At 34.1% G+C, this 15,171-nt stretch overlaps 1 protein-coding gene across 3 annotated transcripts in view; it reads left to right on the top strand.

Annotated features, from left to right (window-relative positions):
- Scgalpha (sarcoglycan alpha) overlaps positions 1 to 15,171 on the top strand; it is a 91,134-nt gene that overhangs the window by 25,596 nt on the left and 50,367 nt on the right. For all 3 annotated transcript variants that reach the window (XM_090372046.1, XM_090372045.1, XM_090372047.1), the window contains exons 5-7: positions 3,857 to 3,929; positions 8,584 to 8,782; positions 10,173 to 10,347. In XM_090372046.1, coding sequence (XP_090228172.1) covers positions 3,857 to 3,929; positions 8,584 to 8,782; positions 10,173 to 10,347 — 447 coding nt within the window. The remainder of the gene's footprint in view (positions 1 to 3,856; positions 3,930 to 8,583; positions 8,783 to 10,172; positions 10,348 to 15,171) is intronic.

Here is a 15,171-nt window from a genome sequence, read left to right as displayed (position 1 = left end):
TTTATAAAGATTACTTAATAATTATAAAATTCAGTCCTGTCTTATATCTTGCAAAAAGGATTCTTCTGCTCCTATGCTTATCTTTGGTGACACTCCGATTTATAGGCAAGATGATATATTTCTTTTGAGGATTACCCTGACTTCTAATCTCTCTTGGCACAAGCACATTACAAATATTGCTTCCTCTGCATCTAAAAAACTTGGTTCTCTCTTTCACTCTCATCTTTACTTTTCTTCCAAACAGCTGTTCACTCTGTAAAAATTGCAAATCCACCCTACCATGGAATATTGTTCCCACATCTAGGGTGGTGCCCCCAAAACCTCTCTCAGCTTCTAGATTCCATTCAGAAGAGGGCAGTTAGGTTAATTAATTATTATTATTTGGTTTTTAGGAGCATTGGCAACTAAGGCCATATTGCTCCGGGGATATGCGGTGGTCATTCCCTGACCTTTCCGCATCCTCCGTATTTGGTGGTCACGGGCTCGAACCCCAGTCTAATCAAGAAGCGTGTGCTACCACTGCTGCTCCTGCCCACCTGGCTAAGGAGGCGCCAGGTTAATTAATGCCTCATCTCTAACAGAGTCTCTCCACTTGCTGTCTCATAGATGTACTGTTTCTGCTGCATGCCTTTTCTATAGATACTTCCATGGGCACTGTTCTTCTGAATTGGCTTCTAAAATTCCTGCTCTCTCTTTCAAAACAGTCCGAACAGGGCCACCACCGGCCAACATCCATTTATTGTCCACCTTCAAACTTACAGAACTAACTTTTCATCTTCCTTATTTATTCATTCAACTGCCGTTTTCTGGAACAACCTTCCTTCATACTTATTTCCTGAAAATTAGTCTACAGAAGTCTAATATCAACAAATATTTTCTTTCATCTTCTCAACCTCCAACCCAGACGTGGTACTAAGTACTATAGGTTCTAATACCTCTTGTGTTTGGGGGTTTCATAAAAAAAAAAAAAAAAAAAAACCTCTGACTGGATGATCGGTTCCACCTGGCACGCTCCCGAGCCATTTCCGTTTCCAGTGTGCATGAAGAGAATACTGCCCATGCTCCTGTGGAACCACATGCTGAGAGCCATGAGCCTGCTGTTATTTAAGGATGTGTTGTACCATAAAAATCTTACTGTTGAGAAAGGAGGTGGATGCCTCTGAAAGCTTCGGGATTTTAGTGGTTTTACTCTCGTTGTTTTATCGGTATTTTAGTGATTTTAGTTTCACTGTTTTATCGCTTTTATTTTCTCATAAATTTTTCTTATTTTATATCTATATATATATATATATATATATATATATTTTACATTTTATTGTAAATAGATTTTATTTTAATTCTATATTAATTTAAAGAAAAGTTTTGTTATTTCATCACTTTTATGTATATTTTACAGTAAAGTAAATTAAAAGTAAATTATTTCAGCAATGGTTGGTGTACGTGTGTAATTTTTGTGAATATGAATTTTTCCAACCCCAGAGGCCTATTTGAAGAGTTGGAGATGAACTCAACAGTTATTTTCCATCGATATTTACAAATGAAAAACCTTTCGTGGCAATTGGAAATTGTGGGAGCGAAGTTGAAAAATATGTAATTAATGATATTCAAATTTTGCAAGATTATTTAATGAAAAAACTTTCGAGCCTACAGGCCAGTAAGGCTCCTGAAGTTGATGGAATATACCCTATAATCTTAAGGGAGGCAGCAAGTGAGTGCATTGAACCATTGAGGCTAATTATGCCAGCATCACTAGACTCTGGGGAGATTCCGTTGGATTGGAAAAGTGCCAATGTATCTCACATACATAAGGGTGGTTCTAAGAGTGAAGTGGGAAATTATTGACCTGTCAGTCTGACTTCAGTGGTAGGGAAAATTATGGAGGCAATGATCAAGGGTGGAATTCAGGATCATTTGGATCGAATTGAAATTCTCAAAGATACTCAGCATGGTTTTGTAAAGGGAAAATCATGTTTAACAAATCTGGTTCGCTATTTTGAAAGGGTCACTCACGAGCTGAATTTAGGGAATAATTTTGACATCGTTTATTTAGATTTCAGCAAAGCTTTTGACTCAGTCCCACATGAGCGGTTGCTTTATAAGCTGGAACAGGAATTAAACATCCCATAGTTTAATTCCTAGCTTAGTTTATATGACAGGTTGTTTCTATCGATTGGAATCATTGGGAAAATCCTTAGATGGATAGCAGGATGGCTTCAGGGCAGGAGGCAGAGGGTTGTGATAAATGGCTATTCCTCAGATTGGGTTGATGTAAGAAGTGGGGTTCCCCAAGGATCAGTATTAGACCACTGTTGTTTTTAATTTTCATAAACGACATCGATGAAGGGATAGAGGGCGTGATGTCTAAATTTGCAGATGATGTTAAAATTGGTAGAGTAGTTAATGTTCACTGTCAAGCTAAGCTTCTTCAGAGAGACCTAGATAGACTTCAGGAATGGTCAGAAAAATGGCAGCTATGCTTTAATCCAACAAAGTGTAAGGTATTACACCTGGGAAACAGTAATCCCAAAATAATTTATTCACTTGGTGGAGTTCAACTAAACCCAGTACTGGAGGAAAGGGACTTGGGTGTTACGATACGGTCAGACATGAAATTCTCTGAGCATTGTAAACAGGTTGCAAGGAAGGCCCATGGTGTCCTATCAATGATCTATCGAACTTTTGCAAGTAGAGATAGGGACGTGATAATCCCATTATATAAGGCTTTTGTTACACCACACGTGTTCAAGTATGGAGACTGCACCTAAAGAAAGACATCGAGCTTCTTGAAAGGGTGCAAAGACGGATAACTCGCCTGGTGAGATCAGCAAAAGGGCATCCTTATGAAGGAAGACTTGAAATAAGTGGGTTTGGAAACTAGACACCTTAGAGGAGATTTGATTGAGGTGTTTAAGGCTCTGAGAGGCATCAGTAAAATGAATGAGGACGAAATTTTCAAGATTATAAATGATGCTAGAACTAGGGGACATAAATTCAAGTTACGGGGGAAATGTTTAGATTGGACTGCAGGAAGTTTTATTTTAGTCAGCAAGTTATAAATTATTGGAATAAGTTGCCTACATGGGTGGTAGAGGCTGACAGTTTGGGGAAATTCAAAGGTCATTTGGATAGTACCTTTGAGTGAGGGAAACGCATAGGATAATAGATTTAATTTCCTTTTCTTTTATTAATTATTATATATATATTTTTTTATCATTGTTTTATTTGGGTTTTTTATTTTTTTTTTTATGGCTGGTGTAGCATAAGCCATAGGCTTTCTTGCACCATGCGGCCAATACTAATAATAATTTTACAACTCCATCCCCAAAAAAATGTCAGTGAACAGAAATATCAATTAGTTAGTATGTACATATTACAGGATTAATTAAGCTATGTACGTAAGCATAGATTTATTTTTATTTTCCTAAGCTGTGGAAAATATTCTTCTGATTTTCATGTATCATTTGATTTTGTTAATTGATAATGTAATAAAGTGTAAATTTGCGATCTTTACTTTTATAGCATCAGTTTATTTTTTGCATCAGTTTATTTTTTTTATTTGTTACAAATCAAATTATTTTATAATTCTCTTTATTGAATGAAAGTTGTGGTAATATTCCTCCTATTTTTGCATGTTAGAATCGCTGTTTAATAGAATTAAAATCCGGTGCAATGACTGGGGCTTACCACATATCATATAGCAAATGATATTTTATTACGGAGAGTCCATTGTAAAGTGATTTGATCATACAGTGAATCATTGATTATTTGCACAAACATGTACATGCTCTCACAAACACATACACCATCTAATTTCATGAATATTTGTTGCATCAGTGTCTTTTCTTTTCAATTTTAGATAATTGCCCTAAACAAAAACAACTATGAAACATCCCGTAAAGTGATGAAATTTAAAGTAGAACATCGTTCAAGTAAGTTTTAATTTCAATTTTAAAAAAATCATTTATTTTTTAAAAATGTTAGCTAAATGTTTTTTTTTTTTAATTTTTGTATTTATTCAATTAAAAATATATATTTTGCTTTGATTTGCAATTATGTGTATAGATGTAATTAGTACAGGTCAACATCATGCAACTGCAATAGATAATCAGAAAGTTTGCATCAGTTTATTTTTTTTATTTGTTACAAATCAAATTATTTTATACTTCTTTATTGAATGAAAGTTGCAGTCGAGGATTTGTAAATCTGATTTATTTTGAAGCCACCTTCACAGGTGAGTGGAAATCAATTAAAAGGAGAATTGGGTATAAAAATTTGCATTAGAATCCATTGTAGCAACACAATATGTAAGATAATATGATTTTGAAAAAAAAATGGCGGGGGGGAAGATTGGTAGGTCAAAGATAACCATGCATATTTAAGATTTTCTTGTTTATTTTCAGATTTGTAACCAGAACTGTGTGTAATATCATGAAAAGAAAATTCACCATTAAAAGAAATGATTGAAAAGTGAAAGTTGATTTTGTGCCCACATATAGTAAGAATAATGCTAGGATATGTTTATAAGGGCTGTTCAGAAAAATTGTATTCTGAGTATGAAAAATCATATGTATTTAATTTTTCAATGTAATTTCCAAGAACCAGTACATATGTAGACCAGTGGTGCTCCAAAGCTTGAATTTCCTTTGGAAAAAATTCTTGGTCATAGTTCCATAACCAGCTATACAGCACATTAGATCTTAATTACTAGAAAATTTCCTCTTCAGTTTTGGGAACAAGTGAAAGTCAGTGTAGGGATAGGTGTGGCAAATAGGGTGAGTTGCATCTCTGATTTGTCCACAAGTCTAGAGTAATAACCAGTGTTACTGCAGGCTGGCACATTGGCCTAAAAGAGCATACCACGAGCATATCCTTCACACAAACCTATGTAAAAAAAGGGCACATTAGGAAAATCATAAAATTTGGATTAGGTGTAATAGTCCCAAGATCTGTATTAATTTCACTTAAAATTTAAAGTCAGTATCTTAATTTCTCTTTCAAAAAGTTTGTATTTTAAAATACAAACTTTTGAAAGACTCATAGTAAAGAAAAGGTGTGCTTTATGTAATCTACTTTGAAATTTGTAAAATATTAAAAAATGGTGATTTCTTTTTGACTTGAAGAAATCATCTTATGGGACCAGTAATATTAACTTTGGTAAAAATAATTTACTTGACACTTATGAGATTATAGTATCTTCATTAGAAGTTTATAAAAAGAATTATTATTTTAATGACACTGGAGCTTGTTGCTCATAATTGTGTTTTTTTTTTTTTTGTAAAAGTGTGTGTTCATGGACTGATTTGCATGTTGTGCAGGCTCATTGCGGGGAAGGGGGGGGGCTCAGTCATGCTATTGCTGAGATTTTCTAAGATTTTCTAACTACAGCCTTAATTTAAGTGGCTATAGTTAGACAATTTTTCAAGTTAGTAGCTTGTGGATATGCAATCTTTAAAGGCTGTAGATTGCCTTTTGGCAATCTAGAGGGAAGGTTTTTTAAGGACTATGCAAAAAGATGACTATACGTTGGCAGCATGTCACTTGCTGCGCAGTGCATTCTGCTCAGCCTGCTCCAGCAATAGCATGACTGGAAAAATACATTAAGCAATGCCTACTTTAAGCAAATATGGTGCCTATTACTCTCATTGTTTATTATTTTATTTCATTCATTATTTATTATTACTTTATTTTAATTATTTATTAATATAATTAATGTGTGCTCATCTTAATTAAATTTCATCTCCGTTAATACTCACTAGTTTTGTTTTAGTGTTCTGTCCAATATTACACCTTTGGTTCCAGTTAAGTTATGAACCACATTCCTGTGTGGAACATAATACTGAAATACTTCTTCATGAATTCTTTATGTTTAGAATTATGCACACATAATGGTTGTATATGAACAATCACTATCTTATGTGAAATTATCTACAACTAACACTTCAAAAATTCTGTGTAAAATGGATCAAAAGTGACTGTAGTGAAATTACATTACATGTTAACCTTGAATTGCCTCAGTGTGGCCTCTTATCACTGGAGTTGACTGAGTGAAAATACAGTGAGAAAAGTGCCACTTGCTGCCAGTGCACAGTCATATGTTCACACAATCCTCTAAAAACTTCCCTATATCATGGCTATCGAAATTAACAATAAAAAGGAAGATGGCAGGAATATTCAAGGGTATGCTTAAATTCAATAATAAGGCAACATTGGTGAGTAAAATCTCACCAATTTGGACTTCACTAATTCACATCCTGTCTAATTCAGATTGCCATCTTTTTTTTTTTTTTTTTTTAATAATGTATTTTTATTGATTTTTCCTCAATGAAAATTAATGATATTCTGAATTTTTTTGTTTTCACTGTCACTTTGTAAAAGAAGTAAAGCCATTGTTATTGTTAGATAATGGACCTGCACATCCTTCCACTGAAATTTTATCAGGTGATGAATGTTGGCAATATCGAATGCCTTTCCTTACCTCCTAAAGCCTTCATATGGCCTATGGGTTAGGGACTCATACTGAGTTGTACATATTTGTATCAAAGGAAGCAGTTGAATGGTTTATTTTTATTTTTTTTTATGATTCTAATAGTTAGCAGGACACAAGAGCAGAAAAGGCAGCAGCCAATATTAAAAATTATAACGTGAAAAATACTATTTACAACTGGAATGAAGTGGAGTAGTGTACAATAATAGGTACATGGAAAACTGATAAATGATGATGATGATGATATTCTTATTGACTTATAGAATCAAAGATGAAGAGCATCAAAATGTGTTGCATTGCACATCAGTGGCAAAAAAGAATATTAATTTGGGGGTGGGGATGTAAGAATGTGGATAGCATTAGCATTAGTTGAGGCATATGATGCAAGAAAGCAAGCTTATACAGCATCAGCCAAGTAAAAAAAAAAAAACCTTCCCATTTCGCCCATTCGGTCACTCCAAATGTTTATCTAATTCAGCCTTAAATTTATTTAAGCTATCAACTTCCACAACAACAGATGGAAGTCTGTTCCAGCAATCAGCTACCCGTTGGCTAAAGGCAAACTTCTGCACATCTATTCTACAACTGTCTTTCCTCAATTTGAATCTATTCCCCCTCAGATTCTTAGTCTGAGCAAGCAGAAGTATCCTGTCTGCATTGAGTCTGCTCAAACAATTCAAGGCTTTATACACCTCAATCAGATCACCTCACAGGTGCCTAGTCTCCAGATGCTGCAACTTGCAGAACTTAAGCCTTTCTTCGTAAGCACATCCCTTTGTTCCTCTCACAAATCTTTTTGCCCTTCTCTGTACTCATTCTAGCAACTCTACATCCTTCCTAAAATGAGGCCTCCAGACCTGTACACAATACTTAAGGTGTGGCCTGACCGTTGTCTTATACAAAGGGATAATTACCTCCCTGATAGAACATGAAGATGAGACTGGCTATTATATGGTAATGAAAGAAGAAATAGCAACAGCAGTTCAAGAGAAAAAATCTACAGGTAAAGCAGGAAGTGAAGAAGAAGATTTTAAATTATACAAAGATAGAAGCTTCCTCGATATCTTGTTTAAATTACAAATTTTATCTTTTCTTTTCTTATATGTCCTAATGTTCTCTGAATTAACATGTGTTCTTAGATTGCAAATAAGTTTTGCTGGTTTTTAAAAAAATACAACCTCAAAAACTATTTATGCATAATTTTATTTTATAATTTGGACTTTTCACTAATTTACACTAACCTGCCCCCTTATTACTGTGGTTTTGCTATATATATAGTTTCTAACATAAATAAAAACTTGGCTAAGGTAAAGAAAGCCAACACAAGAAACACTACAAACTTCAGGAAACTTTTACCAAACAAACTCGTTTCCCACTACTGCAGTTTCTCCCTGCATTCTCGGCAAACAGATTGTGCGTGTTATCTGTAATGGCAGTGGAAGTCAATAACGATGTATTGATTAATTTTTTCTCACTATTAAAAGCATATTATTGGAGTTCATGAGTGGGCTGAAATCTACTTACAGGTACACCCTCCAGAATGTTCGGTCTTAGGGTGTTTATCCCCTCTTCTTTCTGTTTTAAAATAGGAAAATTACTTCTATTGCTACTACCGATAACACACACACCATCTGTAGAAGTCGTTTTCCTATTTTAAAACAGCAGGAAGTGGGGATAAACACCCTAAGACTGAGGCAGTCTGGAGGGTGTGCCCATAAGTAAATTTCAGCTGCGAAGGCATTACACTCATGAACTCCAATAATCTGCTTTTAATAATGAGGAAAAAGCTAATCAATACCTCGTTATTGACTTCTACGATAACACGCACCATCTGGTTACTGAGAATGCAGGGAGAAACTGCGGTAGCGGGAAACAAATTTGTCAGGTAAAAGTTTCCCGAAGTTTTCCATGGCTCTTGTGTTGGCTTTCTTTACCTTTGCCAAAAACTTCTCATAAACGAGATTTGAAAAATCGTTATATGAGTATATAATGAGGAAATTCTTTCTTTCTTTTAATTATGTGCTTTACAAAATGAGAATTGTATGATGAATAATTCCTTGTCATTAATTCAGTTTGTAATCTTTTATAATCTTTATTAGAAGAAGCTGAACATGAAGTTGAAATGAAATTTTTGAATCTTAATGTGGAAGATATGTTTGAAGGAGAGAAGCTTATTAAGCTTGTGGAGATTTTTCAAAGCCACCTTTGGAAAAGCAGTGACACAATCTATATTACAATGATTGCTTCTTCAATTGATGCTGGTGGACGCTTGCCATTAAATCCAAAAGAAAAGGAGGGGTAACACTTTCATTTATATTTATTATTCTTAATTATACTTTTTATTTTGTAAATTTATGAGGATGCTCTGAAAAGTAATATCTCTTAGTTCATGATCTTAGCATTAGCTAATAGTTTATAGTTAGTATGTGTGGAATAGCATTTCTGGGTTGTTGTTTGTTTACGGTTTATACTGTTTTAAATGGAAGCATCTTTGAACATATTCGAATGACATGCAGTTATTGAATTTCTGACTGCTGAAAATGTTAGGCCTGTTGAAATTCAGCGCTATTTTTTCTGAATTTCAACAGGTCTAACATTTTAATGGCATCGAGGGCAGTGAAGTGGATAAATATATATTGTCAATGATCAGATTAGAAGTAGACTACTATACTACCAGTAATCTCCACTTTGTCTGATGATTGATGAAATGCATAAATGAAAAAAAGCAGATGAACTTATTTGCAATGATAATCAGACCAAATAATCAGAAATCATTGCAATTTTAGGAATTTTTAAAGAATGTATTAACACATTCTGTTTGAGCTAGAAGACAGAAAGAATTGCATCTGATGGGCCTCCAGGAAGGTTGCAGGAGAAGTGAAAAGACATTGAGTAGAAGTTCATGAAGACCTTTTGTCCCATTTCAAATGCAAAAAGATGCAGTTTTAAATATTATTCTGACTGGAGGGGTGAGTCCTGGATTCACCACTGTGATCCAGAAAACAAGGACAATCTAAGAATTTCTCCATAAAATATCTCCATGTCCAAAAAAATTCAAAGTCCAGCCATCAGTCAGCAATATGATGTTGACTGATTTTTGGGATTCAAGTGTTATGGCAGTGCAGTTTTGAAAAAAAGGAACCACATTCGATTCGGTCCAGTACATTGAAACATTGGACAAGCTCAAAAAAAAAAAAAAAAAAAAATCAAATGAGCAAGGCTTGGCAATGCAGCAGCATTGTTTCTTAAAACCAACAACATGCAACCTCGCTACAACTGTGCTAGGCTTTGAAGTTGCTCCGTATCCTCAGGGGGTCCAGTGCTTAAAAAGCATCTCGAAGGCAATAGATATTTCCAATGAAGAATTTAAAGCAGCCATGAAGAGATGGTTGGTCTCTCAGCTAAAGAATTATACTTTAGTGGCATACAAAAGCTTGTTAAATTTGGACAAAATGTATGAAGTTTGATGGGGACTGATGTAGAAAAATGATACATAAAATTAAAGATTTTTTTTTTTTTTTTATCTACGAGCATTTTCTTTTTATCTCTGTTCCTTCAAAAGTTGTACAATAAGAAGCATAATTTTGTAGTCCTCATAGTAATAATTAAGCTAACAAGAACTTGGTTTTAATAATTCATTCAAAAAATATTGTTTTAAAAGTTCATTAACTTATGTTCTTAAAAACAGAGTTGTTGTGAGGATTGGTGGGACAGAAGAATTTTCCCGTGATCTCCTTGACTTAGAGAGAGAGGTTCAGCCATTGAGGAATCGATTTCCTTGCCCTCGTGATTATAAGCGAACATCAGCAGAACATCTTTTCCGTCGAAGGGAATTTATTTCAGATTGGTGTGGATTTCGTTTAGTAAGTTTAATTTGTTGATTATTGGCTTAGTATGTTGATAAACTGAATGAAATATATTTACAAGTATTTCAGGGTGTGGAATTATTAGTAATATTTCCCCTTTGATTGTTAAATGCCTTTTAAATCATTCTCGCAACAATCGATATTAAACATTATTAAATATTTACATTTAATAACGTTTAGTGATAACATTTTTCAATTAATAATGCTTATTAAACTGATAGTAAATATTAAACAAAATAATAGAAGATGATGACAAAATAATAAGGAACATTAGAACAACAAAAAAGGGGATATATACATAAATTATAAAATAGTAAAGCAGTTAAGAGTTGATAAGATAAAATTATATAAAAGCACTAAAATATGTAAGTAAAAAGCTTTCAAGGTGAAACAGTTGCTTTATGGACTTAATTTATGGCACATAATGCACCCTTAAATAACAAAACCATTGGCCACTGCAACATATTAGATAAGTATGCAAACCACATAAATAATCAGAGAGTGAATGTGTAATAACAATGAAAAAAAAAAAAAAAGGAAGAAGAAGAAGAGAAAAAAATTAAAAGTAAAAAAAGGAGGATGAGAAAGAAGTGAGGGAGAAAAAGGAAAGGGCAAAAATAAGAAAAACGGCAGTGCAAAGTGGCATGGGAAGTTCACCAGTGTTTATCCCACTGCAAAATTGCAGCCTCCATAATGGGATGTATGTGGGTTTTCATTATTATGGTTAACATTAAGAGCCAATGTACAGATATGGAGTTGTTTCAGCCATGAACATTGGCAAAAATCATGGGAAGAGCCAGTTGAGTATGTGAAGGCTATCAGTATAGCTTTCACTTACTCAACATTAGGGTGTGAAGTTGCCTTCCTGTCTGTCCAGTATAAGTTGCTTCACAGTCTGGGTATGTTATCCAATATATTACTTTTACTTTATAAAAGAAATGAAATAGAGGATTTTGCCCTAGAGCAGCAGTTCCCAACCTTTTTTGACTCGGAAACCCCTTTCAATGTAATATTTTTAATGCAAGCCACTAAGCCTGTATTCTCTGAAACCATATAATATTTCTGAATTTTTATTATAAAATATTTCCATTACTATGTTTTTATAAGCGACATTGCATAATAATAAAAATTATTATTAAGTATTATTTATACTTTGTAAAGCAGTTATTAATAAGTTTTCGAACAGGGCTAAGAGTAGAAAACTTACTTTTAGGCCAAATGGTAGCTGAGCATTCTGGTCTCTTGCCAAAGCTATTGGCCACAATTTTTGGCCATCTCTGTTCCCACCTCTGACAAAACCAGATGGTTCTGTTGCCACATCAGCCAAAGATAAAGCTGACCTGCTAGCATCCTATTTTTCTTCCAACTCGTGTATTGATGATCTTGGTAAATCTACCTAGAAACCTTCCGTCTTAAACTACCTAGAAACCTTCCATCTGATCAACGATCGCCAGTATGGGTTCTGTCAGTGTCGTTCCACTGGTGATATTCTGTCTTATGTTACCCATCTATAGACAAATTCAATAGAAAATTTTGGTGAAACTCAAGCTCTTGACATTTCAGTGGCTTTTGGTCATGTTTGGCATAAAGGTCTTCTAAATTAGCTTCCATTCTATGGTTTGCCAGCTGTTCTTTGTAACTGGGTATCCAGGTGATGGTAGACAGCTCTGTCTTCTAACTTGTCCAGTAATGCTGGTGTTCCCCAAGGTTCAGTTCTTTCTCCCTTCTCTTTTCCTCTTGTATGTTAATGACCTTCTTACATTGACTGGAATTCCTATCCATAGTTTTGCTGATGATAGCACATTGCATTCCACCTTCCAGTTTGAGAAACCTTGCCCTGCTCAAACAGCTTCAACTCCTCGAGCATCCACTGCCAAATCCTTAAATGCTGATCTCCAGATAATTCTCCAGTGGGGCAAAGATAACTTAATTTCAATCCTTCTAAAACTCAGTCCTGTCTTATTTCTCGCAAAAAGGATTCTTCTGTTCTTATGCTTTGATATGCTATGATGCTCCGATTTCTAGGCAAGATTTTGAGGATTACCCTGACTGCTAATCTCTCTTGGCACAAGCACGACAAATATTGCTTCCTCATTTATTCATTCAACTTCTGTTTTCTGGAACAACCTTCCTTCATATGTATTTCTTGAAAATTACAATCTGTAGAAGTTCAAGTTTAATGTCAACAAGTATTTTGTTTCAAATTTTCAACCTTCAACCCATTCACGATACTAAGTACTAAAAAAAAAAAAAAAAAAAAAAAAAAATGCCTATACATAACAATGATCCTTGAGAATGAAAAAAAATTTAGTACGGAAAACATGTTTATTTAACATGATATACTATAAGATAGTAAACTAATCATAGGAATTATGGGAGATGTGGTTTCTTTCTTTGGCAATTTTTACTTTTTATTTAATTTTATTTTACTTTATTGTTTATTATTAGTTTTATTTTGTAGTTTACAATAATATATCTATGTAAATTAAGCAGATGCCATTACAGAATTTTTATTGTGAACCCCCTGGAACACTTTTGCGAACACCCAGGGGTTTGCAAACCATCAGTTGGGAACCGCTGCCCTAGAGAATGATAGACTAAAACTTCCTTCCTAGAAGCTGCATACATATAATGCAATAACTATGCAGGACTCTAGCAGGAAGTTCAGAAATTCTCAGATAGTGAGGAATATAAGCAGTAGAAATCAGCTCATCATTATAAGATGAGGAGGGACAGGGAAAAGACTTGGGCGAGTTGCAGTGTGGTTGTGTTTCAAACTCATCTAGACATGAAAAGGATAGTTACACCTTGTCTTGTTGATTCTTACTTCAGAAACCTCAGCTGTTAGTAGTAGATCTGGAATTAGTCCATGCTTAGTTGAATAAGGTATTTGTTGTATGTAAATACCCATGATCAAATGTGGAACATAATTAGCAAACTGTCACTCACACATAAGTTTTCTATAAGCTGTGTCTTCAAAATATGAACCCATTCATTGTCCAGAAAAGAGAGAGCATTGCCAACCTCCATTTCCATGGTAAATTGTATGAAATTAGAAAGAAAAATTCAGCTATTGTTAAGAGCAGTGTTTCTCTGAATCCCGGGGAATGGCTGCAAATGTATGATCAATATACCACCATAAGTCTGATTATAACTGGCAAATTTGAAAATACATTTGCTTCCAGTTCCTCCATAACAATAATAATCACAGATAGAGACACCCATAGTTGTCTTGAATTTGCCAATATAAAGATTTGCCAGACATGATCGCACTGTTGGATAAGCAAAAGATTCAAAAGTATCACATATGTCATCAACAGAGAGCAAGAGCCTGTTGTAAAGCAACTGATGTAAATAGGGAACCACTTTGAATGGAACCCGACCTCATTCTCAAAAATCTCAAAATCTTTTATAACTTGTAAAAAAATGCATACTGCTGTTGACAGCATAGGAAGCCTTCCCAATATTAAGTATTAAAAGTTTAGCAATAAACCTGGTTTGTGTTTTTAGAACTCCATAAAATTGAGGTAATTGAATGTCTCTACTGTGCAGTTTTAGTAATTTTTTTTTAAGAGCCAAGAGTACAACAGCTGTAGGAATAGGGAGTTTCTGAACATACTGTATAAGACAACTGTAAGACTGCAGTTGGAATATTGTACAGGTATGGATACTTCATCTAAAAAAAAAAAGATAGTGAGCTTCTTGAAGAAAGATTGAAAGATGGGAAACCTATGGTGAGATCAGCAAGAGGGCAACCATATGAGGAGAGAATTTGAATATGTGGAGCACAGAGCTTGGCAATCACTCACCTTCAGGAGGCCTGATTGAGGTGTGTAGGGCTCTGAGAGAGGATAGGAAAATGATTTGGAAATGGGCTTTTCATTCCTATAGTGGATTCCAGAACTAGGGATTATAAATTCAAATTATGATGTATGTAAAGGGTTTAGACTGAATTGTAGTTTTATTTTAGTCAGAAAGTTGATTACTGGAACAGGTTGCCACCACAATTAGTTGTGGCTGACAATTTGGAAAAATTCAAAGGTCAACTGGATAGTTACCTATGTGAGGAGGGAAGCACATAATTAGTCTATTTTCTTATCTAACTTTTATTTATCTTTTATATATATCTTCCATTATTTTTTAATTTTTTATTATTTTATTCCTTTAATTATTATTTTTAATATTGTTATTTTCATTTATTATTTTTTTATTTTATTTTATTTTATCATCATTATTATTATGATTATTTATTTTTTTGGTCATTGCAGCAAATTCCTGTGGCTTCCTTGCACTATATGACTAATGCTAATACATCATATTGATTGTAAGCATATAGATTCATGGGGCAAGTGTGTTGAAGTATTGTGACAACTTTAAAATGCATCTCTTCAGATAAGCATCTAAGGGCAGTTTATACTGCTAATTAAATGTGTTACAGGTGGTTTTCAGGGGAGAATGGCAAACTCCATACCAAGGGTTAACAGTTTCTGTTGATCTACTGATAGTTCTTTACTACTCAGATTGAAAACAAGCTGTGATATGTCCGAGAATTCTCTGCCATATGATCGAGTAACTTGCATGTTAAGGATTCACATATCAGTATATCAAACTTATTCTCCATGTCAGTAAGGTAATTTTCAGTATTCCAAATTGCAAATTATCCACACATGGCAGGGAATATACAAGTATGTAAATTTGTTTTAAATATATGACTGTCTCCTAAGTTCAATTAAAGCATCTTGTCCTTTCATCAATAATGATAGTAAAAAAAAATATTTTTGCTTAGTCTTATGAGTTAAATATGAGTGAAAATTAGTGCTT

This window comes from Mastigoproctus giganteus, chromosome 4, assembly GCF_048544385.1.
Source record: "Mastigoproctus giganteus isolate SK-2022 chromosome 4, ASM4854438v1, whole genome shotgun sequence".
Classification (NCBI taxonomy): domain Eukaryota; kingdom Metazoa; phylum Arthropoda; class Arachnida; order Uropygi; family Thelyphonidae; genus Mastigoproctus; species Mastigoproctus giganteus.
This window is presented reverse-complemented; position numbering and strand designations above follow the sequence as displayed.